This window comes from Accipiter gentilis, chromosome 10 (genome assembly GCF_929443795.1).
Source record: "Accipiter gentilis chromosome 10, bAccGen1.1, whole genome shotgun sequence".
Classification (NCBI taxonomy): domain Eukaryota; kingdom Metazoa; phylum Chordata; class Aves; order Accipitriformes; family Accipitridae; genus Astur; species Astur gentilis.
Window position 1 is genome coordinate 27275152 of NC_064889.1, and position 25295 is coordinate 27300446.

The following is a 25295-nucleotide window of genomic DNA, read 5'->3' on the forward strand; positions in this document are numbered from 1 at the left end:
ACTCTCTTTGGAAGGACATAAACTACCTGTCCTCAGTTCCCCATACCAGTTCTTTCCCAGGAGGTGTTACTTATTGCGGGTTGGTCCAGTGCTCACTGGGAATTCAGAAGCCGTGGCTGTGACAGTCCTCTGAGCTCTGCCCCAACAGGCAGTGACTGAGACTGAACATGATGGCTTTTTACCCCTGCTCTCAAGTCTTCATTGTCAGTTCATGTGGAGCTCTGCTCAGGCTCAGAATCAAGCTGCCATTTGTCTGCCCAGCTTCCTTGTTACTTTTTCTGCACATTGAATGGAAAGTCAGTAGGCTAGACTGGAAATGCCAGCTACTAATGAAGACTGCTGTGTTTCCCTTCCACTGATGGGCTATTGCAGCTGCCTCTTCCCTGCTCACTGTCTGCTGTGACCTCTCTCGCCATAGGATAGTGAGAGAAGCTCCTGTTTGAGGCCTCGAGTTTCTACAATACCACTAAGGAAAGCACCACATTCAACAGATGGGCTCTCTCATCAGGAAAGAAAGATTCCCCCAGGCAGGGTAGTGTTTCAGAGGGTAGTGTGCCAGAGACTCAGCTTTTGTGGACACTGACCTGATTTACAGGAAGAAAAGGAACTACCCCAGAACTGTCACCAGCCTTCTCCAGTTTTAGTCCAAGGGGAGGTGATACTCTTCACGGTCTCCCTATCTAACTAAATGTCGTGGTTTAACCCCAGCCAGCAACTAAGCACTGCGCAGCCGCTCACTCACTCCTCCCCACCCAGTGGGATGGGGGAGAAAATCGGGAAAAGAAGTAAAACTCCTGGGTTGAGATAAGAAAGGTTTAATAGAACAGAAAAGAAGAAACTAATAATGATAATGATAACACTAATAAAATGGCAACAGTAATAATAAAAGTATTGGAATGTATAAATGATGCGCAGTGCAATTGCTCACCACCTGCCGACCGACACCCAGCTAGTCCCCAAGCGGTGGTTCCCTGCCCCCACTTCCCCATTCCTGTACTAGATGGGACGTCACATGGTATGGAATACCCTGTTGGCCAGTGTGGGTCAGGTGCCCTGGCTGTGTCCTGTGCCAACTTCTTGTGCCCCTCCAGCTTTCTCGGAAGACAGACCAGCTACTAGGAAGACAGTTAACTCTATCCCAGCTGAAACTAGGACACTAAATTAATGAAGCAAACATGGTAGAGGCTAAAGACCACCTTCTGCCAGCTCCCCAAGAAAACATAAACTCTGTTGGTTATCAGCCCTCCACAAACCTTCTTTGGAGAGCAGCGAGCAAAAGGAGCAGCTCGCACCTGACATGTTGCGCAACTGGAAACTGCTGAGGTGCTGTATGGGTAAATATAACATAAGATGTTGTTTGGGGCAGAACAGTAGGAAGGCTGAACTGGCAGGAGTCACGGTCAGGAATTATTGTCCTTAAATTCTCTTCATGTGATGTTAAATTTCTATTCATGCCCCAGTGACTAAGTAATAAAGAAGGGGCAAGTAGTCATGAACCAGATAACAAAAAGCTATACCATGACATAGCTACACAGAAGTTATGAGCCAAAGATGTGCCCAAAAGCTAATGGTGATATAGACCTAACCAATAAAAGACAAAGGAAAACTGGTGCTCATAGTGCATATGCAAAGGCATATACGTTCTTTATTCTCTAGAGGTTAACTTGGTTACAAAGACACGTTGCAGAAGAATGCGACTGAGAGGTTCACATTTTGTGCAGCCCTCAGGTCACTTTGCTGCCTCATGACATCCTCACTCTTCCTCTTCTATCTTCTTGCTGTGAAACTCCCGGCTCTTTGCCCGGAGCTTGTTGACCTGCGACTCTGCGATGTCAGCCCGCTCCTCAGCTTCTTCCAGCTCGTGCTGGATCTTTCGGAACTTGGACAGGTTGACATTGGACAGCTCCTCCTGTGCGGGGAGAGGGAGTCGGTGGTGAGGAGCCCAGGGCAGGGGTGTCACTCCACCTGCACCCTAGCCTTGCAGGGCTGTAGCTCTTCCACCCCACTCCCACCGCTGATTACACGTAAGCCTTACACAGATCTCCTCATCCTCCCTTATTCAGGACCCCACTGTGACAAGCTTCGCCAGTACTATGTCACTGCTGAGGAGCATTTTTGTCTCTTGGATTTGTCATTTGTGTACTTATTCTCCCACTTCTTGCTGCCCAGCTATCGGTGCGACTTATTGGGTTGAGAAGGACCCTGAAGCCTTCTGCTGTTGATTACTAGCACAGATTCATGAACTTCAGTTATCTTCAGTCAGAGGATGTAGCCCCCAGGTTTGTTTAGTCTCACATCCTGTACAAAACAGGCTGCAGATTTTCCCTCAGCTCATCACTGACTGCTGCAGGGTGCCCAGAACTCAGCAAGGCCTCATGACACCATAGTAAATGGTGTGGCCAAGACTGTTGTGTCTTGGGAGTTTCTTTCATGCCCCTTTCCTGCTATTCATACTCATCTCAATGAGCGTGCTGCCCCAATGGAAGGTGGCTCCTGCCCATTCTTTGAGCAATACTTACGGCCTCCTCAGTTTGTCTCTTGTACGATTTCACCTTCATTTGCAGCTTGTCCACCAGATCCTGCAGCCTGAGAATATTCTTACGGTCTTCCTCAGACTAAAGCAGTTGGCAAGCAGGAAAGAGAATGAATTGTTGGTTCTGCATCATGTGAGGTTAACAGTCCCCCTTGGGGATGGTGTGCACAAAATCTGACTTGCTGTGAGAAAACTCTCTCAGCCCAGGGCGGCCTCCTGCCTTACCTGGTAGGTCAGCTCCTTCACCCTCCTCTCGTACTTGCGCACACCCTTCACGGCTTCAGCGCTGCGCTTCTGCTCAGCATCAACCTCCCCTTCCAGCTCCCGCACCTGCAATGAGCACCCCATCTTTGGAGCTTCCCTGCTGGCTACTTACGTGACGTGCTCACTCATGCACAAATAAAAGCCCTACGCACTCTGGCCTCCAGCTTCTGGATTTGCTTCTTGCCTCCCTTCAGGGCCAACTGCTCAGCTTCATCCAGACGGTGCTGCAGGTCCTTCACCGTCTGGTCCAGGTTCTTCTTCATCCTCTCCAGGTGGGCGCTGGTGTCCTGCTCCTTCTTCAGCTCTTCTGCCATCATGGCCGCCTGATGAGAGCAAAAGGTCAAAGCCATTTTCAGGCTGGAGATGTTCTGGGGACTACACATCCACCATCAGCAGTGAAGGGAGCCCCCGACTCACATCTGTGATGGCCTTCTTGGCCTTCTCTTCAGCATTGCGGGCTTCCTGGATCGTGTCCTCCATTTCACCCTGAATTTGGGCAATGTCGGTTTCCAGCTTCTTCTTGGTGTTGATCAAGCTGGTGTTCTGTGCAACAGGAAAAACATGGTTTGAACTTTTAGACTTCATGCCTCCACATCAAGAGCTAAAAGTGTGAGTATTGTTTATGAAAGTCTTTAATGCAAGAGTCCTCTTTAGAGCCATAGCCGCAAACCAGACATGGGTGGCTGGCTGGATTGGCCATATTACAGCATAGCTCTTCAAGTGTTTACATAGTAATCACTTGCAAGATGCATAGCAATTGCATTCGGTGTTGTCCCTTGTTAATGGGATTACTTTCAAGGAGCATGCCTGACCTGGGTATGGAGGAGCTGCACACGTTCAGTGGCATCCAGAAGCTCCTGCTCAGCCACTTTCCTCGACCGCTCCGTCTGCTCCAGGGCTGCCCGTAGCTCCTCAACTTCAGCCTGCAACAGGTTTGCTCTGCGCTCCACCATGGCCACCTGCTCCTTCAGGTCCTCCTGTGTCCTGAGAGCATCGTCCAAGTGTATCTGGGTATCCTGTAAAAGAGGCAAGAGAATTTGCAAGGTGGCAGTGTGTGCTGGAGTGACAAAAATGTCAGCGAAGGCTCTTCTCTTTCTGTAGCTTTGCTGAACAGACCTTGAGCACTGCCTGTGTGTTTCTCAGGTTCTTTTGTGCCTCTGCAGCCACGCGGTTGGCATGGCTCAGCTGGATCTCCATTTCATTCAGGTCCCCCTCCATCTTCTTCTTCAGACGCAGGGCTTCATTCCTGCTCCTGATCTCAGCATCCAGGCTGCTCTGCATGGACTCCACAATTCTGAGGTGGTTTCTCTTCATCTGGTCAATTTCCTCATCTTTCTCTGCTATCTTCCTGTCAATCTCAGACTTCACCTGGTTGAGCTCAAGCTGGAGGCGCAGGATCTTCCCCTCTTCATGTTCCAGGGAAGCCTGGACAGGTCAGCAGGAACAGTGACTTAAACTACTGCTTCCTTTCTATGTAATCTCTTATGCAGTACTTCACAAAATCTAGGCTTGCTTTCCTGACATTTCTGCAGATAAATACTCTCATACTTTCAGTCTGGACACCATTTATTAGCACTGTATATACCTCAGCTTCCTCCAGGGAGGCTTGGAGTTCATATTTCTCCTGCTCAATCTGCTTCTTGACTTTCTCCAGCTCATGAATCGCCTTTCCTCCCTCGGCAATCTGCTCCGTGAGGTCAGAAATCTCCTCTGTGGGAGCAAAGACCAACAGCACGGTCAGGCACAGAGCAGAATGCAAAGGGCCCTGCCACACCAAGGTGACAGGCAGCTTTGCCAGCCTGCAGGCACAGACCCATACGGAAAGGTGGTAGTGGTGGATAGTGAGAAAGCCCAGCCAGGAGCAGAGGGCCAGGGACTTACGCTGCAAGTTCTTGTTCTCACGCTTCAGCGTTTCCAGGTGGTCCAAGGACTCCTCATAGGCATTCTTCATCTTAAACAGCTCCGTGCTGAGAGACCGAGACTCCTTCTGGGAGGCTTCCAGCTCAGCCTGCGTTTCCTCGTACTTCTGCTTCCATTCTGCCAGGATCTGAAGAGAAACAGGACCTCAGTGTGGATGTGGCAATCGGGAGGGGATGCTCTGCCCAGGAACCCCAGGCCTGGAGCCCAAAAGACCTTGTCAAAGTTCTTCTGCTTCTTATCCAGAGCTGCGCAGGCAGCATTTGATCGCTCCACATCAATCATTAGGTCCTCCACTTCATTCTGCAGCCTCTGCTTTGTCTTTTCCAGGGAGGCACATTTGGCATTCACAGCTTCAACATGTTCCTCTGCATCCTGCAGGCGCTGTGCCAGCTTCTTCCTGGGAGGAGATAAGCACAGCTCTGGGTTAGAGCTTAGAGGGGAGCCAATTTTGCACTGTTCATGAGAGGGCAGCTGACCACTCTGGGGGCTTTGAGCCTAGCATTTTTCACAGTGTTTTTTCTGTTCCAAGATTGCATGCAGCCTAAAGGGTCTATCACTTCTGTGTCCTACCACCTACTGAGTATTTGGCCTGTCTTAGCCTTTCTAGCCCTAAAGGCTACGTTTGTCCTTCCAATCTGCACTTTTTCCACAGCATGCTTTTCCTCTCCCTCCCCCTCTCCCCTCTACCACAAAGACAGTATATCCCTGCTTTCGTACTGCCCTTGTCCTAACCCACTCTCAGAGACTCCAGTTTCCCTTGACAGTCTCAGTCTTCTCCATCCACTCGACATCGCACATCCCTCACGTACTTGGCCTCCTCCAGCTCCTCCGTGCGCTGAATAGCGTCCGTCTCGTATTTGGTTCTCCACTGGGCCACTTCGCTGTTGGCCTTGGACAGGGCACGCTGCAGCTCCCCCTTGGCTTCCTGCTCCTCCTCATATTGTTCCCGGAGCAAGTCACAGTCGTGGCGAGCAGACTGCACAGCGTGGGCCAGGGCGTTCTTGGCCTGTGGGGACATTGGAATTGGTAACCTCAATACTTGTCTTGAGATGCCTCTTGACAGTAAAATTAGAATGAAACTCTAATTAGGCAAATGCAAAGTTGGGAGAGCCTTCATCAATGTATTCTGGAGGATCAGGATGTGTTAGTGACAGGTGCTCTGGGGACAGTAATCTGCTGTTCCTGTGAATGTTTCGACGTATGTGTCTGAATCCTGTCTCAGAGAGTATCATCAGCATCTCCTGAAAGCCTTGTGGATGACTTCGTCTAGCATGACAATCATTACGCTTCCTTCCCTCTCTAGCTTATGAGTGGGGATATGTGCATTACTGGTGTTCCCCCCAGTACTACATGTGTTTGGGGAAAGATTGTTGAACCAATCTTGGATCAGACAGGATTCTCTGGACGCTTTTAGGGATGATGTAGGTTGTGGACAGTAGGGTACTTCCAGACCTTTATTTCTTCCTCTAGATGTCTCTTGAGTTCCTCAATCTGTTGGGTAAATCCTTGCTTGCCCCTAGACAGCTGAGAAATCAGAGCATCTTTTTCCTCCACCTGGCGTGAATATTCACCTGGGAAGGGTAAAGTAAAAAAAGGTAACTAGACTACTAACAATATGACAGTTTCTGCCTGTAGACCTGTGTAGTCAGGAGTGGCCTGGAGAGGTTATACCAGTTGTCACTTTGCACCCTCTGGTATGCTCACGGCACGCAGATCCTCCTATTACCCCTCAGGAAAGAGGATGTCTCACCTGATTCTGTCTGCAGACGAGCTCTTTGAGCATTGAGGTCATTGATCATGCGCTGATTCTGCTCCTCCTTAGTTTTAATCTCACTCAGCTGATCCTCCAGAGTGCGGCACATCTTCTCCAGATTTGCCTAGATAGCAAACGCAAGGAAGGAAAGGAGATGAACACCTGCACTCTGCCTTATTCTCGCAGCATGGATTTTTTTTATGAGAACGTGTCTGGTAGGCATAGCCTATGTGCCATACCTTGCCCTGTGAGCATGTCCTACTGCAACTCTATACCTTGGCTTTGGAGACAGACTCCATGTTACTGGCCAAGTCGTCAATCTCCATCTTCAGCTCACTCTTCTCCTTCTCCAGCTTCTGCTTCACTCGCTGCAGGTTGTCGATCTGCTCCCCAAGCTCAGCTGTGCTGTCCGCGTGCTTCTTCCGCAGGGCGGCAGCTGTGGCTTCGTGCTGCAGCGTGGCCTCTTCGAGGTCACGGCGCATCTTCTGAAATTCTGCCTCACGCTTCTTGTTCATCTCAATCTGAGCTGCTGTAGCCCCTCCTGCTTCTTCCAGGCGCTCGCTGATCTCCTCTAGCTCCCTCGAGAGGTCAGCCCGATGCTTCTCTGCTTTTGCCCGAGAGGTTCGCTCTGCCTCAATTTCCTCCTCCAGTTCCTCAATACGAGCCTGGGGAACATTAGGGGACCCTTCATACCCGTGCCCTCCTCCTACCTCACCTGAGACTGGGTGAGAGAGGACAAGGAACAAAGACTTGCCTGCAGCTCCTTGATCTTCTTCTGTAATTGCATGCCCAGGGCTTGCTCATCCTCAATTTTGCTCTGGATCTGGCTGATTTCAAAGTCTTTCCTTTGGGCAAAGCAAACCATGTTAGAGCTCAAAGCAAAAGGACAGGGGCGCCATCCCAGCACTCAGGTGCCCCACAGCCCCACTTACTTCTTCAGCTTCTCATCCAGCTGCTGCTTATCATTTTCTAAATCCATTATGCTGTCGTGGGCCAGCTTCAGGTCTCCTTCAAGTTTCCTCTTAGCTCTCTCAAGGTCCATGCGCAGTTTCTTCTCTTGCTCCAGGGACCCTTCCAGCTAAAACAAACAAGACCATCAGTGCTCTGCTGGCTATGCTTTCCTCTACAAGTTTTTCTTTTTCATTTATCTGCACATGTGCTTACGTCATCCACTTGCTGCTCCAGCTTGGTTTTAGCTTTGGTCAGCGTATTGACTTTGTCCTCTTCTACCTGCAGGTCATCCAGTGTCTGCTGATGGGCCTCTTGGAGGGCTTTCTTCTCTTTTGTCAGCTTGGCAATGGTCTCGTCCAGGGCTGCCATCTCCTCTGTGAGGTTTTTCACCTGTTGATTGTAAGAAAGTGCCAAAAGTCTGTGTAGAAGACTTGACTGCTTAGTGCAGTGACCTTTTCACTTTGCAGTGCTTAGCCAGGAGCTTGTTTTTCATTTGGGCTGCCTAGACGCCCCGCTGTGATGCTCCTGGGATGTTGCAGACCTAGCTTTGTTCTGAGGATACCAGGCTGATGTGGGAGGCATCTGTCCCTTCACCCTTTATGTGACCCCCTGTGTGTGTACCTTGTTTTCAGTGGCATGCTTTTCCTTCTCCACTTTGGCCAGCGTTAACTCGAGGTCATCGATATCTTTCTTCAGCTCTGAACATTCATCCTCCAGTTTTCTCTTCTTGGCTGTCAGCTCGGCATTAATTTCCTCCTCATCTTCAGCCCTTTCAGTCACCTCCTTAATTTTGGCTTCCAGCTGGATTTTGGTTTTGATGAGCTGGTCACATCTTTCCTCAGCATCAGCCAAGCTATCTGCCTCCTGGTGAGGAGACACAAATTGTTATGAGTTGTAATGTTTTGAAGTTTGTCCGCTCTGTCTTTCTGTATCACTGCGTAGGTGTGTATTAAAATAGGCGCTGAACCTGGCCTCCCACTCCAGCAACTGGAAGATCTTGCCCAGTGCCTACTGGAAAGCTTGTCATCTGGAATCAACATTGATTCCAGATTTTTTGTGTCTCTAAAAATGCCTCACAGAGAGGGTAGCTTTTTCTTTTTAATTCACTCATCATGAACCTCATAATATTTGGGGAGTAAAGGCTTTGTGAGAATAATTCAGTGGAGCAAGCGGTGTTTTGTTTGGTGTGAAGAAACTGCCTTTTCCTAACTGAGTTTGAATGGAAACTATCCATGTTTCTGAAAGTAATCAAGGCCGCCTAGTATTGCTGGACGTAGGAAAAGTGGGTCCTTCTCAGGTTTGCCTTTACTCTGTTAGACAGATACACTGCTTTGAAAGGTGAGTAGATGGAGATACTTCCCTTCCAGTTCAGAGCTCTCTGCTGTGGATTACATGTTGGCTAGTGTTACATGGCTCTTTCCTCAGACAGCAGGAATGCCGAGTCTCATGTGGGGCTGCCATGAGCCTCACCATGCCGCTGCCAGTGCCTGTTTACTCAGAGTGCCTTAGAGTGTGTGATTTAGACTGCTTTCTACTGCACGGTAGTCAGCTTCCTGCAAGTCTCTGCTTAGGGTAAGAAGCGTTCTGATTGTGTAATATTCTTTTCCCAGGGACAAATGAATGATGATACTCACTGCCTGGACTTGGAGCTGCAGGTCATTTTTCTCCTGCAGTAATGTCACCATTTTCTCCTCCAGCTCCTTCCTCTTTGCCTCAGACTTTGCAAGCTCTTCCTTGGTTTTCTCAAACTCTTGTTTCATGTTGGCCATCTCCTTCTCAGATTCTGCACTCTTCAGCAAGGGCTTGATTTTAAAGAACAGCTTCATCCAGGGCCAGTGCTTGACATTCATGAATGCACGAACATTATACTGGATACAGAAGATGGAGTCCCTGAAATAAAATTCACATGGCTATTGCATACTATGTGGGTGGTGAATTTAGACTCCATTAGCCAAGACCCATGCGAACATGATACATGGGTGAGAAATGCCTACCTCCTCTCCACCATTCTCCGATACTCCACTCTCATCAGGAAGCCCCTGCACCTGGCTTGTGTCATGGTCATAATCTCTGTTAGTTTCTCATCTCTCATCTCCTCCAGAAGACCTATCAGCCCAGCTTTGAAGAACACCTTAAGTAACAGAACATGTAGTATGTGAGCCTCAGTGCATAACAGAGGCACACAGTATTTGAACTCAGGACTTTTTCCTACCTTGGTGTGACCAAATCTGTACTGGGTGTGGTCCACATCAATGGACCCAAGAAGCTTCTCTGAAGCCTTCTTGCTGTCCATGAACTGACCTTCTGGAATAGCACTTGCATTCAGAACTCTGTATCTGTAGGAGAAAGCAGAACATGAAGAAATCCACATTACTGGAATCTCCAGTGCAACTGAATGCCACAGGCTTCTCAGCAACAGCTGACTGACCGAGTAATGTCATGTATTAGAGACAGTCCATTCTTTCAAGATAGTGTCAGTGAAGATTTCATACTGATACCTCAGAGTCCAAGGGAGTCCTGATCATCAACATAAAATCAATCAACAACTCACAATAAAACATGTCTATGTTACTACATAGGTCTTTTTTGAAATATAACGTTTCAAGTTTCTTAAGGTACTCAGGCTATACAGTTTGTTCTGAGTGGGGAGAAAGATGGAGCACTCTTACCTTTGCTTGAAGTCAGCATACAGGACTCTGCTGGGGAATCCTTTCCTGCAAATTCTGATCCCTTCCAGCACACCATTGCATCGCAGCTGATGCAGCACCAGCTCATGCTCCATGGCACCTAACAGATACCACCATTAGTGACTACCCTATTGTCTGATACACAGAAGAGCTTTTGTGCCTTGAGTTTCCCTCCTATTGGATCTCCTTACCAGGTGTTTTTGTTTCATTTGGGATGATGCATCGTACAAAATGAGGGTGAGTGCTGCGTAGATTTGTCATCAGCTTGTTTAAATTCTCCTGTGAGATTACAAGGTCAAGTTTAGATTAAAGTTTGTTAGCACTGCATGGCTATATATGATATACATATAAAAAGTGAATCTTTCAGTGTCTTGATGTATCAGAAATGCATGTTTATGATGGTGTAAACCTGCTTCAATTCATACAAATCGGAGTCTGCTCAGGGAATTACACGGCTGTTTTCTTACAGCAATTCTACACAACTCATATATTATTTCAGGTGGTATTTTTAATAATGAGGTCGTGATTTCTGCCCTTACCCGGAAAAGAGCTGAGACAGTCTGGAAAGACGAACCCTTCTTCTTGCCTCCCTTTTTGCCACCACCGCCAGCCTCTGCAAATGGAAGAAAAAAAGTATTAAAATATGTAGTTTGCATCTTGGAGACTACAGAACACAAAACTTTAAATGTTTAGTGTTTACTGCTTTAATTCTGTGTCAACATTGTCCCACACCCAAAATACAGTTTTCACAATGCTGACCTGCATCTGCTCCACCATAGCTGGCAAAGAGTAAGGCCAGTGTCTTCACAGATGATTTCTGGTACAACCCAATGACAGTTTCATTCAAGGGGTCTTTGTTCTTCTCCAACCAGCCAGTGATGTTGTAGTCTACTGTGCCAGCGTAGTGTATCAGGGAGAAGTGAGCCTCAGCCTTGCCTTTGGCAGGCTTGGGCTTCTGGAAGTTGCTGGACTTGCCCAGGTGCTGGTCATAGAGCTTGTTCTTGAAAGAGGTGTCAGTTGCCTTGGGGAACATGCACTCCTCTTCCAGGATGGAGAAGATGCCCATGGGCTGAAAGGTACCACAAGAAGTGACAGTGAAAAAGGATAATGATGTGAAGCATGTGTTACCAACATCAAAGGTACCAGTGTGTTATGGGTAGCATCTCAGCCTGGACAAGGGCCTAAGTTTGTCACGAGTTGCCCTCAGCCAGGGAGCTTAGTTCTGCCTTCCCTTGCCTTCCTGCAGCCTGTCTTCATGGAACTGGTAAGAATGTCTGTCTGGTTCAGGTTAGAATTGGGAATAGAATTGGAGGGAGAAGTGGTAAACAGGAAAATAATTGGGAAGATAGCAACAGGAGTGCCAGTTGCTATGGGAAGTCAGGCCAGGCGACATTTATTTCCCAAATTTGTGTGGGGAGTTCTGATTTGAGTCTTCAGAGGAAAAAGGAAAGGAGAGTGACTCCAGCTTGTTTTAAAGAAGTCTGTTGGTGGGAGTCCAGGCTCTCTTTTCCATGCTTGAAGACCAGGTAATGCAGGATTCACGACAGAGATTTGAGTTTCCTAATTTCTCTTCCCCAGACTAAAATAAATTCTAGTGCAAAATATTTTGTTTCACTGGCACTGAATGTCTGGCTGTGAGTTCTTTCTGAGCTGAATCTGGCTCAGTAACATCACAGAATTCCAAGATACATTGTACACTTATATGGAAAAGGTACCTTCTCAATGAGCTCAATGCAGGCAGCCAAGTCCATCCCAAAGTCAATGAACGTCCATTCAATTCCTTCTTTCTTGTACTCCTCCTGCTCCAGCACGAACATGTGGTGGTTGAAGAACTGTTGCAGTTTCTCATTGGTGAAGTTGATGCACAGCTGCTCAAAGCTGTTGAACTGCCCAAAGGAAGGAGAGGTGCACAAGCTCTCAAAGTGTGGCAAACAACACAGGGTTTTGCTAGCATTCTCCTAACAGAGCATTCCGCTCTTTGATGTTCCCCAGCTGAAACACCACTCCTAAGTGTATTGTAACAGTGTGTGTTTCCTTAGCAGGACTTCTATTGTAAAATTCACTGTCCTCGAAGGATTTCTTTATTATTACTTTTGAAATGAAGATAAAAGTAACAATTCTCTTTTAGTGTGCTACTCAGATCAAATCCTTCAGTAACCTTAGCTGCAGCATTGTGTAGGTGTCTCAGCCCTCTGACCTCCCAGAGAGTGGAAACCTCCTCAGTGTCCCACCCAAGAATTTCTCTGCCCTCAGATCAACAATCCAGGGTTTTCTCTGCCCTGACACATAAGTCCTAGCATCATCACTGCATGCATAACACAGGAAACATGCTGTGAACTTTCCCGTAGCACTACTCTTTCCTTGGCTCTTCCAAGAACGTCCGTACCTGTGGCCCACATCTGTGTTAACCATAGTCCCAGAGCTGTCTCTTTGTTTGCAAAGCCTAAGACCTTTGCAAGCTCAAGGGCCTCTGAGACCATTTGTCAGAAAGCAGAGCTTTCTTCTACCTGTTGACGTTAGAATCAAAGTGTTTGTTAGTAAAGCCATTTGAGGGTGCTACTGTGACAGAAAAGAGGGAGAGGTTTCTAGAAAACTGCGGATGAGGAGGATAAACTGAACCTTCTTAAAAAGAAGCATGTTTCTGAGTCCTGATGACCCCTCCTTGCCCCTCCCTTGACTATGGTGCCAAATCCTTGTTCCTTACGTCAAAGATCTCAAAGCCAGCAATGTCCAGGACACCAATGAAGTACTGTCTGGGTTGCTTGGTATCCAGCTGTTGGTTGATGCGAATAACCATCCACAAGAACATCTTCTCATAGACAGCTTTTGCCAAGGCACCAACTGCGTTGTTCACCTAAAGTAGAGAAGAAAGAACCGGAGTTACCTCCTAGGGTCAAAGAAGAATGCTCAAGTACTCTTTCAAGCCATGTATTTTCAACCTCCAGATGTTACCTGTTCCACAGTTTGACCTTTGGTCACAAATTCATTCCCAACCTTGACTCGGGGATAACACAGGGCTTTGAGCAGGTCAGCTGAGTTAAGGCCCATCAGGTAGGCAGCCTTGTCAGCCACTAAAGAGGGAGAGAGAGGGGGAGAGAGGGAGAGAGAGAGGCATTTATCTTTGGACAACGGCTAGAATTTGGTCAGTGTGAACAACTCTGCTCTTCATGTTCTAGAAACAGGAAAGCATTGGTCTGGTCTCATACAGAAGGTCTGGGAAGGAATGTAAATTCTGGAAGCTAATGATGGCCTTCTTTGAAAGCAAGAACAGGTATGGCTTGGATAGGAATAGCACGAATCTGGAATTTCCCAGAAGAACTCCAAAGGCCTCTGGGAATACATGGGGCATGCATGCAGCACATTCCTTTTCTGTGGAAAGCGGCTTTCTGCATAACAAAGAATAGAGGATTTATTTCACAAAACATATGATTGCACGTCATGGTGACTTAGTGGTTGAAGGTTTTACAGAGAGAGTGGTATCCTGTATTGACATTGAAGTTCCCCCTTTCCGGCTGTGTGTGCCTAGGCAGAATCCATTGGATAAAATAATGGTATTTCCCATGATCAAGGAAGCACCTCTGCAGTTAGATAAACAATGAACAAAGATGCATTTCCTCAGTGCTTTATGTGGTGACTCAGGGCAGCAAATGCCTGTCTTTGGAGGCTAACATATCATCTCTGCAAACAGAGAAGTTCTTTGAACAAGACAGTTGCTGAATTTGCTGATACCTTCTGTGCCATCCGGCTCTGCCTGCTCCTCTCGTTGTTTCTGCTTGAATTTCAGGTTCCCGTAGTGCATGACAGCCCCTGTCAGCTTGTAGATGGCAGTCTTTTCATCAGCAGAGAAGCCCAGGATGTCAATGGCACTCTGCAGTTGAAACAATGAATTCAAATACGTGTCCTTAGTAGGCCACCTATATCACCTTCAAGACATGTGGAGTAGGTACCTTTTTCCTGTGTTACTTACATCTGTAGCCATGAGCTCCTCCTGGTCATCGATACTGGGAACAGTGACCTCACCTTGACTCACATAGTGGAAATCATAAGGGTTGGTGGTAATGAGGAGCATGTCTGAAAGCAGGAAGAGGCAAGGCGCAGGCTTAGTTTTGCCAACCAGGTAATAGAGGGAACTGTTGCTCAGTGATCATCCTCAAAAAGACATAATGATCCCTCCTACCAATTAGCTCCGGCTTCTTGTTGGACGTGATTTGATAAAATATGTGGTAGCTTCTTTCTGCCTTGAGCTGGAAAGTGACTCTGGACTTCTCCAGCAGATCTGGAAAGGAAGGTACAAAGAGTTAGGCACAGGAAGGCACACAGAGGTGGGTCTTTAGGAAGGAATGGGATCAGGCCAGGAGAGTCTCTTACAAGTTTCAATGTCAGCAGAAGCCAGTTTGCCTGTAGCTCCAAAGTGGATTCTGATGAATTTGCCCTGTTAAGGAGAAGCAGCAGCATTTCAGCCTGGATGGGTTCTTTTGACATCTCCTTTATGTGGAATACTGCCAGGGCCATCACTTATCTTGTAATGAGAGGGAGAGATTTTGTCCAAAGCCACAACTTACAAAGCGTGAGGAGTTGTCATTCCTCACGGTCTTGGCATTTCCAAAGGCCTCCAGCAGTGGGTTGGCGCTGATGATTTGATCCTCAAGCGTTCCCTGCAGGGTGATCATTATTGCAGGTTTTCATTTGCAAAAATCATGTCAGGAACAGAGGAAAGCTTTGATTCAAGACAGTATCTATTAATTTACCTGCATTTTGCCTGACTGGTCCTCCTTCTTCTTCTCCCCACTTGCTGCAATTGTTGCAAAGTACTGGATGACACGCTTTGTGTTCACAGTCTTCCCTGCACCAGATTCTCCGCTGCCAAACCAAAGACAGAAGCAGAGAGCGTGTGGTCAGGCTGGAGGTCCCCTGGCACGGGGCAGCCCAGCGGGGACCCGAGCAGGGAGTGTACATACGTGATCAGGATCGACTGGTTCTCGCGATCTGTGAAGGAGGCGGAAACAAAGAGATGATTAGTATGTGTCATGGATATCCTGGAAAAAAATATTCCTGGGACTTTTAGAAGATGCACTATCTGTAGGCAGCTCCTTCCTTTCATAAAACTGTGTGCCTCCACCCCAATTCCTTTTGAACGTTTTAAAGTTGGGAAACTGACATGTCAACACTGATGTGGATGTCAGGTGTAGTATATGTGCTTCTTTTTCTGCCTATTCTCTTCATGTCAAGCTGCTCATCTTCGTTATGAAAAGGATTTCAACTAAGCAGTATTTTTGTAGAGTTACTGATTAATTGAACTATCTGTAAGCTAAAGTGAACGCAGCAGGTGCTTCGCATAAACTTTATAACATAGGAACAACCACTCCTGACCAGTCCACGGGCCCTCCTAGATGTTTTTTTCTGTCAGTGGCCAATTGACTGTTGCTTAAAGAAAATCACAAAAACATCATAAGCATGTAGTAGCCTTTTACCAGCATACTCTTCCATACTCTAGAATATTGAAATTTTGATACTTCCAGAGCTAGATGAGATGGTTTTGTGTGTAATGGCCTGGGCTGAGTTTGCTTTCCAGAATTTTGTCTGGTTGCTTTTTTAATCCATGCTCGGTTCTTTTTGTGTTGCTTCAACTTTTATCACCCTGACTGCTCTTTTTTTGAACGACTTATTGTGTGAAGGAAAAAAAGTGCAGCTGGTGCTGAGCTTGTTTTTTTGTCTGCTCTTTCCTTGTCCATTCATCTTCTCCATGCCATGGATAATTTTATTAAGTAGCACAAATCATTTGTCTAGAGTTACCTGAGCAGATGTCCTGCCATATCTTTCGGAAACCTTTTCATCTTTGTTTTGCCCTGTTCCGTTTCTACTGTATTCTATTTTGAAAAAGGAAGTGCAGAAATGCATCCAGTACACAAGGTGCAGGCATTCCTTGGGTAACCACCATAATATAATGATATTTTCTCTTTCGGTCTCTATTTCTTGGTCAGTGATCTCAACTTGTTATTTTGTAGATTTCTGATCACTGAGCCAACATTTTTCAAGCTGTATTAAAGGATATCTATAACAGAAGCAGTAGTTGTCAGCAATGAGCCCATCTTTTGGTTTTTTTTCCCGTATGTCCATTGTTTTACATTCTTGTTGACCCAACTTTGTTGCCACATCACTGAATAATAATTCAATCATTTAATGTCATAAAGTCCCTCTGAAATTCTTCACTGTTAGACTTCATCTTTACTGGCCTGAAGGACTTAGTCAAATTAGAAAGATTGTCATCATTTCCAGATCATTTAAAAAAATGATGAACAGCGGAAGGCCCAGAACAGACCCCAGTGAGACTACATTGATAAAATCTTGGCACTATGAAAACTGGAAAAAAATATTTTTACCATGTCTTCCTTTTCCTTACCCAGTTCTTTTTGAACCTTCTTAGTTCTATAGCTGGTAGTGAATGTAAGCGTAAAAATTATGTCAAAAATAGCTGCTTTATCAACTGTATTGAAGATCTTTGTTGAATTCATATGGGTTACCTTGACCAGCTCTCCTTTGTTAAAAAAAAACACAGTAGTTTTGTAAGGCAAGACTTCCCTTTAAAATAAATGCATCTTTTTTTCTTGGTAAGTCACATATATTCACATGCCCAGTAGCTGCCTTGTTTAGAAATTGCTGGCAGTTTGCCTTTTGCAAAAATCAAGCTAACCGTTATGCTGTTCCTTAAAACTCCCTCACAACTCTTTTAAAAAGTTAGAGTAACACTTGCCGTTTTCCAGGCAATTGTCAGTGAAAATTTTTGACCTGTAGAGTTCCACTGGCATGCCTGGTTGAATTCTGTCCTGGCAATTTGCTAGTGTTTATTTTATTGTTGGTTTTCTTTAAGGACACTTCATTCAGAAGAAGTTCCTCTGATGAATCCCACTGTAAGGAGGAGTTCCAGAAATGAGTACTTCCCACACTGCTTTAAGGTAAACAAATGAAAATCTCATTTACTTGTTCTGATATGACCTTATATTTTCCAAGTTGTCTTTTTAAATTTTGACTGTGTCAGTACAGACGCCACAGACTCATCTTAAGCCCTTCTGCTCCTTATGTGTAAGAAATAAGCATAAGTTTTTATGCATGCTGCAAGTTGTTCTCAGACCTGTAATTTTGCATGCCTTCTTGTGTTTTCACAGTTAATTAGCCAGAGTTATGTTTTGAAGAAAGTCTATGTGTGTTTAATAACCCACCTTTAATAGGCTGTGTAGCTGGACTGGCTTTCAGAGAAAGTGCTTTTTGCCAGATGATTTACATTTGTTCTAGGCCTCTAGGATGATATTTTCCAATAATCTGCATGCTATCTGAAGAGACTAAGCCATTAGGTAACTAACTCCTAGCGGAAAAGTCTGGGTTTGCCTTCACCAAGTTCCTGCACATCTCTTGAAGGTGTCAGCAAGAGTAAATGTATGATGACTTACGTAAGTACTGCCAGGATGAGACACAGTAAACAAACATTGATTTATTATTGTTCCATTTTCATAGTATTCTCTCCAATCAACTTTCTTACCGCTCTGAATACTACAGAAATAAGAGAGGGGGGAACAAGATTTACTTTAAGAAATTTAACCATGCCTCTCTTTGTTTAATATTTTTCCGACTATTCTGCTCTTTCTTGAAAGTCTGGAGATTTAGACAATGCTAGAAAAGTTTTCACTATCCTTCTTCCTTATTGGTTCCATTTATATTAATGAATGGAAAAGAAGAAATTGTTTCTGAGATGGGGGGAGGAAGTATCAATTTTCCCAGCAGGTTTCACTGTAATGTCTAAGACGGCTTCCCAAGTCTTTGTAAAACCACCATAGCATTGGCTTTGATGTTGAATCTCCTTTCCCTTTACACCCAATCTTGTTTACAGAACTCCACCCTAGTGACTTTCAGTCCTGCAAAGCAAATCATTCAAAGAACAATCCTCTCAGCTAACAAAGCACCAGAACTTCAACAGTTTATCCAAATTTCTTTGAAGGAAAATCTGACAATGTATTCAGCATTAAACCATACCCTCCCAAAGATCGTGGACAGTAAATTCTAATGTTGATTGTTAGAAACATGATCTCAGTGATGGTATACAGTGAAGAAAATAATACCAGTGATGAGAGGACTTCTGTCCTCCCAACACCATTAAACTGAACTATTTTGCAGTGAAAAGACTTCTTTTCTCCTCTGTGAGTGTTCACAGCCAAATAATTTTAAAGAAAACCAAGCAACTCACCAGTCAGCATGAACTGATAGGCATTGTCAGAGATGGAGAAGATGTGTGGAGGGGCCTCCTGGCGCTTCTTGCCTCGGTAGGCCAACACCACCTCCGGGTTGTACACCGGCAGCCACTTGTAGGGGTTGACCGTGACGCAGAAGAGACCCGAGTAGGTCTGCGAGGAAGGGAGACAGCACGTTGGCTTCCACTTAGCCTGGCAGAGCAGTTCCTCCTAGCTACCCAGAGGGAGACTGCTGCTGCTACTTACGTAGATCATCCAGGCTGCATAACGCTCTTTGAGGTTGTACAGCACAGCGGGTTCATGGAGGTGGGTCATCATGGCCATGTCCTCGATTTTGTCATACTTGGGAGGGTTCATGGAGAAGATTTGATCTTCCTTCACAGTTAGGGTCTGTCAGGTGAAGAAAGAGATGCATGTACATCAGCTAAGAGCTGAAACTGGGAATTACATACAGTTTTTAAGCCTTGTTTTTTACTCACCTCTCCTGCTTCAGACTTGACCGTGACCTTCCCTGCTTCCCTGCTCTGGATTGTCCCTTTCACAAAGGATTCCTTAGGATGCACCACAAAGACGGATGACTTGGCATCAAAAGGTTTGTTCTGAGCCTCAATTCTCTCCTTTTCTGATTTTCGGAGATAAGGAGCTGCCTCCCCAAAGATGGCCATCTCAGAATCTGGAGATGCCATGTTTGCAGTTTATTGAAAGCACGTCAACAGGCAACCCTGTGGGAGAAAACAACTGTGTCATTAATACATTATTCATGTACCTTGTTTGCAAGGAGAACTTTTCAAATGTTTTAAAATTAAGCACATACTACAATTGCTAAAATTAGCAAAAATAGCCTTACTCCTCTTTAATGATTTAAACCCAGAAGAGGAGAATCTTTTTTTGATCCTTGAAAAATACAGAATAATCTTTTAAAAAACACGGTTATTTGTGTCTTGTGATACTGTACAGATTGTACATTGACTTTACAGATTGTACAGTGTCATGTTTGAGAATATGAATTAAGTTAAATTAACCTTATTAGTCTTAGGTAAAATTCAAAAAAAGTTATAGGTAGAAAGTATACAAATGCCTTTAAAGCAGAGGGAAAAACTTATTTAGAAAACAGTTTGAGAGGGAAGAATATACTGCATAATAAAGGCAGATAGCTAACTTCAACAAAACACTATATCCAGCACTCTTACCTTCAATCTTTTCTTGGAGACAGAGCAGAGCGCTATAAAGACACTTTTATAGAGTCTGCTTGGCAGATGCTCTGGATTCCTCCTCTTTCTTCGGTCAAAATATTTTTTGGCAAACGTTCTTTGGCAAAGCATTGTCTGGCAAACTTAACCAAGGGCATAATTGTCATTTGATTTGACCAGATATATTTAGAAAGGTTTTGTATCTTACCAATGAAGTGAATGTATTGACTATAAATAATTTGACAAGAGATTTAAGAAGAGAATCTCCATTAGTCAAGGAACTTGGAGAACTTGGATGTAGGACTTATGGATTCTATTGATGCATTTCCAGTGATTTCGTCCTGGACTCAAAGCAGATTTTTATTGAATCTCTGTCCTGTAACTATTCCAATTGCATTATGCAGATAACAATAATGTTTTCCACATGATGTTCTGAGGCTAATGAAGAAATGCATTAACAGCAGTAGATAACCCATGTGAAAGAAAGCCAACAGGATCTGGTTAAATGAATTTAACTCTTACGTTCATCGAGTATTTGAAATGACAGAAAAAAAATGTGTTACATTCTGAATTCCTGTGTACAACATGCTTGGGAATTGAGATGCAGCCCAAGACAAAGAAACGATTACATATTTTTTCTAAATGTTACTGTTGAAAGATAGGGTACACACAAAAATGCATTAGATATAGAGCTGAGTAAGTATAAATGTGTATTATTTAGTACCTAGCACTAAAGTAATTAACAAGGATGTTGCTGTACCCCAATTTAATATGGATTTTTAAGAACGTGATAGAGTCAAAAATGCAAAGTACCCTTCTAAACAGCTTACGTCTGTTCCTCACATGTGTACCCAGTGTCAACATATATCAAGCAATATCCTCAACCAAGTCAGGAAGCAGGGGAGGTCCCTGTAGCCCTTCACTACCTACAACTCCAAAAAACCCCCGACCCCTCCACCCAAACTCAGCTATACACACAATCACACACACAGCATACAGTCTGAGATCCTCTGCACTTGGCTACTGCACTCATTCCAGCACTCCCATCCCATCCCAAATATCTCGCACACTTACACATTCATACAGTTCCAGCCACAAAAGCTATCAACACAGAGCTGCCTGTATCAGACCACTAGAGGTGGCAGGCAGTCCTGTACAATGCTGATACTCTGAGAAAGGGGGAATTTGCCAGTAGTCCTGGAGAGTGACTGATCTAGTTCTAGGAAAAGGGCACTGTCACTTGAGATGCTTTAAACACCATCAGTTCTAAACACACCCTTCTCCCGGTTGTTGGCATTTTGGTTATTAAAAGAGCTCAGCGCATAAAGCTCAGTGAATAACACAGGGGCAAGGTCAGAAAAATGATGCCTGTGATCCAAAGCAATATCCAGCATCAAGCACTGGCCTGTGCATGAAGAGCATTTTCCAAGGAGGGCTCTGCCACCGCAGCACCCACTGTTTTGGCATTCAAACCCAGAGCTCACCCCTGGGCTCCCTGCACAGGGCATGTGGAGGCTGATGGAGACACCCTGTGCCCTGCCCAGGAGGAGCCCAGAGACAACCAGTGGGAAACGGTGAGCGCAGGTGTGCACCTGAAGTCTTGCCTCTCTGGGCAATCTGTGACTCCCATGGACATGCAGAAGGTAGAGGATAGAATCACAGAATGGTTTGGGTTGGAAGGCACCTTAAAAAGATCATCTAGTGCAACACCCCCTGCTGTGGGCAGGGATATCTTTGACTGGATCAGGTTGCTCAAAGCCCCATCCGACCTGAGCTTGAACACTTCCAATGTTGGGGCATTCCCAAATTCTGGGGCCAATCTGTTCCTGTGTCTCACCAGCCTCATCTTAAAAAATGTCTCCCTTAAATCCAACCAGGATCTACCTTCTTCAGTTTAAAAACTTTGTCCCTTCTCCTGTCGCTACAGGCCTTGCTAAAAAGTCCGTCTCCATCTTTCTTATAAGCCTCCTTTAAATATTGGAAGGATGCGATACGGTCTTCTCAGAGCCTTCTCATCTCCGGGCTGAGCAGGCCCAACTCTCTCGGCCTTTCCTCATAGGAGAGGTGTTCCAGCCCTTGGACCATTTTCATGGCCCTCCTCTGCACCTGCTCAAGCAGGTCCATGTCTTCCTCGCATGGGGGGCCCCAGAGCTGGATACAGAACTCCAGGTGGGGGTCTCATGAGAGCAGAGTAAAACAGGAGAATCACCTCTCTCTGCAGGGTTGCTCTCAATCCAGTCATCCCCCAGTACATACTGATAGTGGGGACTGCCCTGACCCAGGTGCAGGACCTTGCGCTTGGCCTTGTTGAAGTTCATCAGGTTCACCTGGGCCCACTCTTCAAGCCCACCAAGGTCCTTCTGGATGGCAGCCCTTCCCACTGGTGTATCAGCTGCACCACTCAGCTTGGTGTCATCTGCAACCTTGTTGAGGGTGTGCTCCATCCTACTGTATACGTCATTAATGAGGATATTAAATAGTATTGATTCTGGTATGAACCCTTGAGCGACACCACTGTTTCCATTTGGACACTGAGCCTTTGACTGTAACTCTTTTGATGTGGCCATCCAGCCAATTCCTTATCCATCTACCAGTCCCTCCATCAAAACCATAACTCTCCAATCTAGTGGCAAGAATGTTGTGGAGGACCGTATCAAAGGCCTTAGAGAAGTCTGGGTAGATGACATCAGTTTCTCTTCCCTTGTACACTGATGCAGTCACTCCATCGTAGAAGGCCACTAGATTGGTCAGGCACAATTTGCTCTTGGTGAAGCCATGTTGGCTGTCTCTAATCACCTCCCTGTGTTCCATAGACTTCAACATAACTTCCAGGAAGGTCTGTTCCATGATCTTACCAGTCACTGGCATGGAGCTGACTGGTTGGTAGTTCTCAGGGTCCTCCTTATTACTCTATTTAAACAATTAGAATAATTCCAAGGATGAAAATAATTCCAGAATTCCTGTGTAAGTAATGTGACCCTAACTAACTGTGGGAAGAGTCAAGGAGAGGCAATGAGCCGACGTCCATTCAGATTTAGAAGGAAAAATATTCCAAGTGAAGACCATTGGTAGGCAACAAGAAGACTAGGAGGTCTGTAAAGGAGAACCCAGAAAACTGAGGCAGCAGCTTCCAGAAAGGAAGACGTGGAAGGCTGCCTGACTGCTCAGGGTGCAGAAGGACTGTAGCACACAACACACTGTCCCACCTAAACCTGCATGTAGCTGGACGGTGTTTGAGGAGGTTGTCCTTTGACAGAACGTTTCTCTGGTCAAATGCTAGCAGCAGGTACAAATCCACAGCATGAATGCCTGTGCTGGCTACCTCTTGAAGAAGAAACTGCAGCTGCAATGGAGCTCTATTTGTAATTTCTGTGCTCAGCATGGAAGTTGACCTTTGTCTATTAATAGCTCTTCATTGATACCTTAGTCCCCAGGTAGATGCCATGGAAGTTAACATAAAGCAGTTACAGATGTGTGGGCTGTGTTTGGTGTGGTGGAGCAAACTTACCTTGAAAGGTGACTGCTATTAATCAGGCAATAGGCTGGAGAATTGTTGAAAGCAAGCAAAGATGACTTTGGAAAAGCAGTCCCTGTGGGATTTGCAGCATGTTGGTGTTATTACCAGCCATGCTGTCTGGATTAGCAGAGCGTGCCTGTAGAGATCAGTGCGCCCTGTGAGCCACCAGTGGATCATGTGGCATGTGAGATCTAGCGTCAGGCTAATGTGTAGCAAGGTGGACTTGATAGAGAATGCTGGTTGCTGAAGTGGCAGCTACAGCAGAGGCGAGATGTCAGTGTGTCATCAAAGCATCCACAATTCCTTCCTTCCTTCCTTCCTTCCTTTGTTCCTTCCTTCCTTCCCAATTTTTTATTTTGTATCACAGATCAGATTTCCTACTCACAGGGTTAATGGGATGGTGTCTTTCACAGGTGACATTGTATGGCACTTCTTAGGTGAAAAAATAAAGATACCATAAGCTTCAATTCAGTAACGGGTAGGGATTGCATTTGTTCAGCACTGAACCCAAGGTGTATAGAGGCGAAGCAAAAGCATTTCCAGCATGAGCAGAGACAAAGGATGTTTGAAAACATCCACTGTAAGAAGTGCAGCTTTCAAATGGCGTTGTCAGTTATGCTGCAATTATTTGTTAGGCATACTGAGAGCGATGTCACCAGACCCGATGGGCAGTCTGACAAGGAATGCCCAGCCTCCACTTCAGCAGTGTTTCTTCAGACAGCAGTCCTCTGTGTAAAAGGAGAACTCCCAGGAATGCTAGCCCAAGCTGAACAGAAATGCTGGCACCCTAATCCTTTGGAGGAAAACTCCTCTTCCCTGCCCTTCTGCTAAGACATGGCTGAGTGCTGGAGCCTGCATATGGTACGGACACACTTTCCTCATTAAGAAGCCTGTTTATTCTGCTGATGGGCATTGACTCTTGTAGAATTAAATATGAGGAGTGCTTTCTCCACGCCTAGCATACCATGTCTACACCATGCAGGTGTTTGTGGGTTATCTGGTTAAGATACATCCTGTCTCAGGATAACCTTTACCATCTCCTCGTGCTGCTTTTCCTCTCAGGGACCAATTTCTGCAGGTCTTTCCTGACCTCACAGCAGGGAAAAGGGAAGTGAATGCATCTTTCCTTTAGGGAGTTTGATTAACAGATTTTTCTATTGGTCGTGTCTTCTCTTTTCCAGTGATGACATTCTTACGTGGCTTCCTGCAGCCTGAAAAAGACTGAGCATCTCAGTGGAGAAGGACCAGATTGTCTGACTGAAAAGGGAAACACAGTGGCTGGTAGGACAGGCCTGTCATTTGAAGTCGGGCTGCACTTGAATGAGTGCCCAAGTTGCACAGTTACTCCTCAGACACCTCTTATGTTCTTAGCTAACGTCTCTGGAAGTAGTCGCTGCTGAGCAGTGGGTCCTGGCTGAGAAGGTGACCTTCCAAGTGCCCTTTTCATCACCCATCAAAGCAACTGGATGGCTCCTGCTACAGGGCAGGTGAGGAGGGGAACAGGCCTCATGGGTAAGAACAGGGAAGGAAATGGGTCAGAAATGAAGCAATGATGACAACGTGCCACCGGATAGCCAGCAGCCATAGTGTCAGGGTGCTCTAACAGTGCTTGCATCCCCTCTCCTGAGGAGATTCCCTGCTCACCCCACTAAAGGCTGCTGGGGACACACCTTTCTCTCCATGAGGCTTGTACCTGGCAAAGTCTGAGTTTAACCTGAGAGACGGGGACATTGTTTGAGCTCTAAGCAAGTAGATTTGGGGAAATGTATCTCATAGCCTCTCCAGCTCGAGCTGCAATGGCCACTTCACTTGGTCCCTGCATTGACAGGCAGCACAGGTGTATATTGCCTCCCTTCCAGATCAGTCTCTTCAGTTCTTTGAGAAGTGCCTCCAGTTATCTTGCAAGGTGACTCGTAGGGTCTCAGAGCAGAGCCATGCCGTGACCCCACACTGCTCTTGGCCTCAGGTGTTACCTAAGCTTGGATTTTATCTCTTTAAGCTCCAATTCCAAAGCCTTCCTGTGTGCTGGACTCTTTCCCTAGCAGTACTGTGTTGAGGTTGGCACTGTGCTGCTTGCATGGTGAGTGAGGTGTGGCCTGCCTATTCTGCAGCTGGTGTAGGAGCATGAGACCCTAAGAGCAAGGCTCAGTTGCTAGGTGTTTCCTTTACTCCACTGGGAGGTGTGACAGGGAGCTCAACTCTGCTCATGGAGCTGGTAACGTTCCTGGATTTCCATAATC

The 25295-nt window shown here is 45.8% G+C and overlaps 1 protein-coding gene across 2 annotated transcripts; it reads right to left on the reverse strand.

Moving 5' to 3' along the window:
- Positions 1-1753: 1753 nt before the first annotated feature.
- LOC126043980 (myosin heavy chain, skeletal muscle, adult-like) lies at positions 1754-19061 on the reverse strand. Of its 2 annotated transcripts, none has more exons than XM_049813058.1 (38): positions 18828-19061; positions 18595-18738; positions 18345-18501; positions 15067-15094; positions 14857-14968; positions 14671-14763; positions 14477-14540; positions 14286-14384; positions 14076-14179; positions 13838-13976; positions 13061-13179; positions 12813-12962; positions 11824-11994; positions 10872-11177; positions 10648-10719; positions 10300-10387; positions 10091-10208; positions 9634-9757; positions 9416-9552; positions 9056-9311; positions 8043-8285; positions 7635-7811; positions 7403-7548; positions 7225-7315; positions 6746-7135; positions 6468-6594; positions 6170-6288; positions 5527-5723; positions 4931-5114; positions 4679-4844; positions 4383-4507; positions 3914-4222; positions 3610-3813; positions 3215-3340; positions 2950-3120; positions 2759-2863; positions 2520-2615; positions 1754-1909 (listed from the first exon to the last, which is right to left on the reverse strand). In XM_049813058.1, the coding sequence occupies exons 1-38, from the start codon at positions 19032-19034 to the stop codon at positions 1754-1756; spliced, it is 5820 nt and encodes a 1939-aa protein (XP_049669015.1). In that variant the 5' UTR covers positions 19035-19061. The 2 variants fall into 2 exon arrangements, with proteins under 2 accessions (XP_049669015.1, XP_049669014.1); XM_049813057.1 differs by having other exon boundaries at positions 10648-10721; positions 10868-11177.
- Between the last annotated feature and the right edge of the window lie 6234 nt (positions 19062-25295).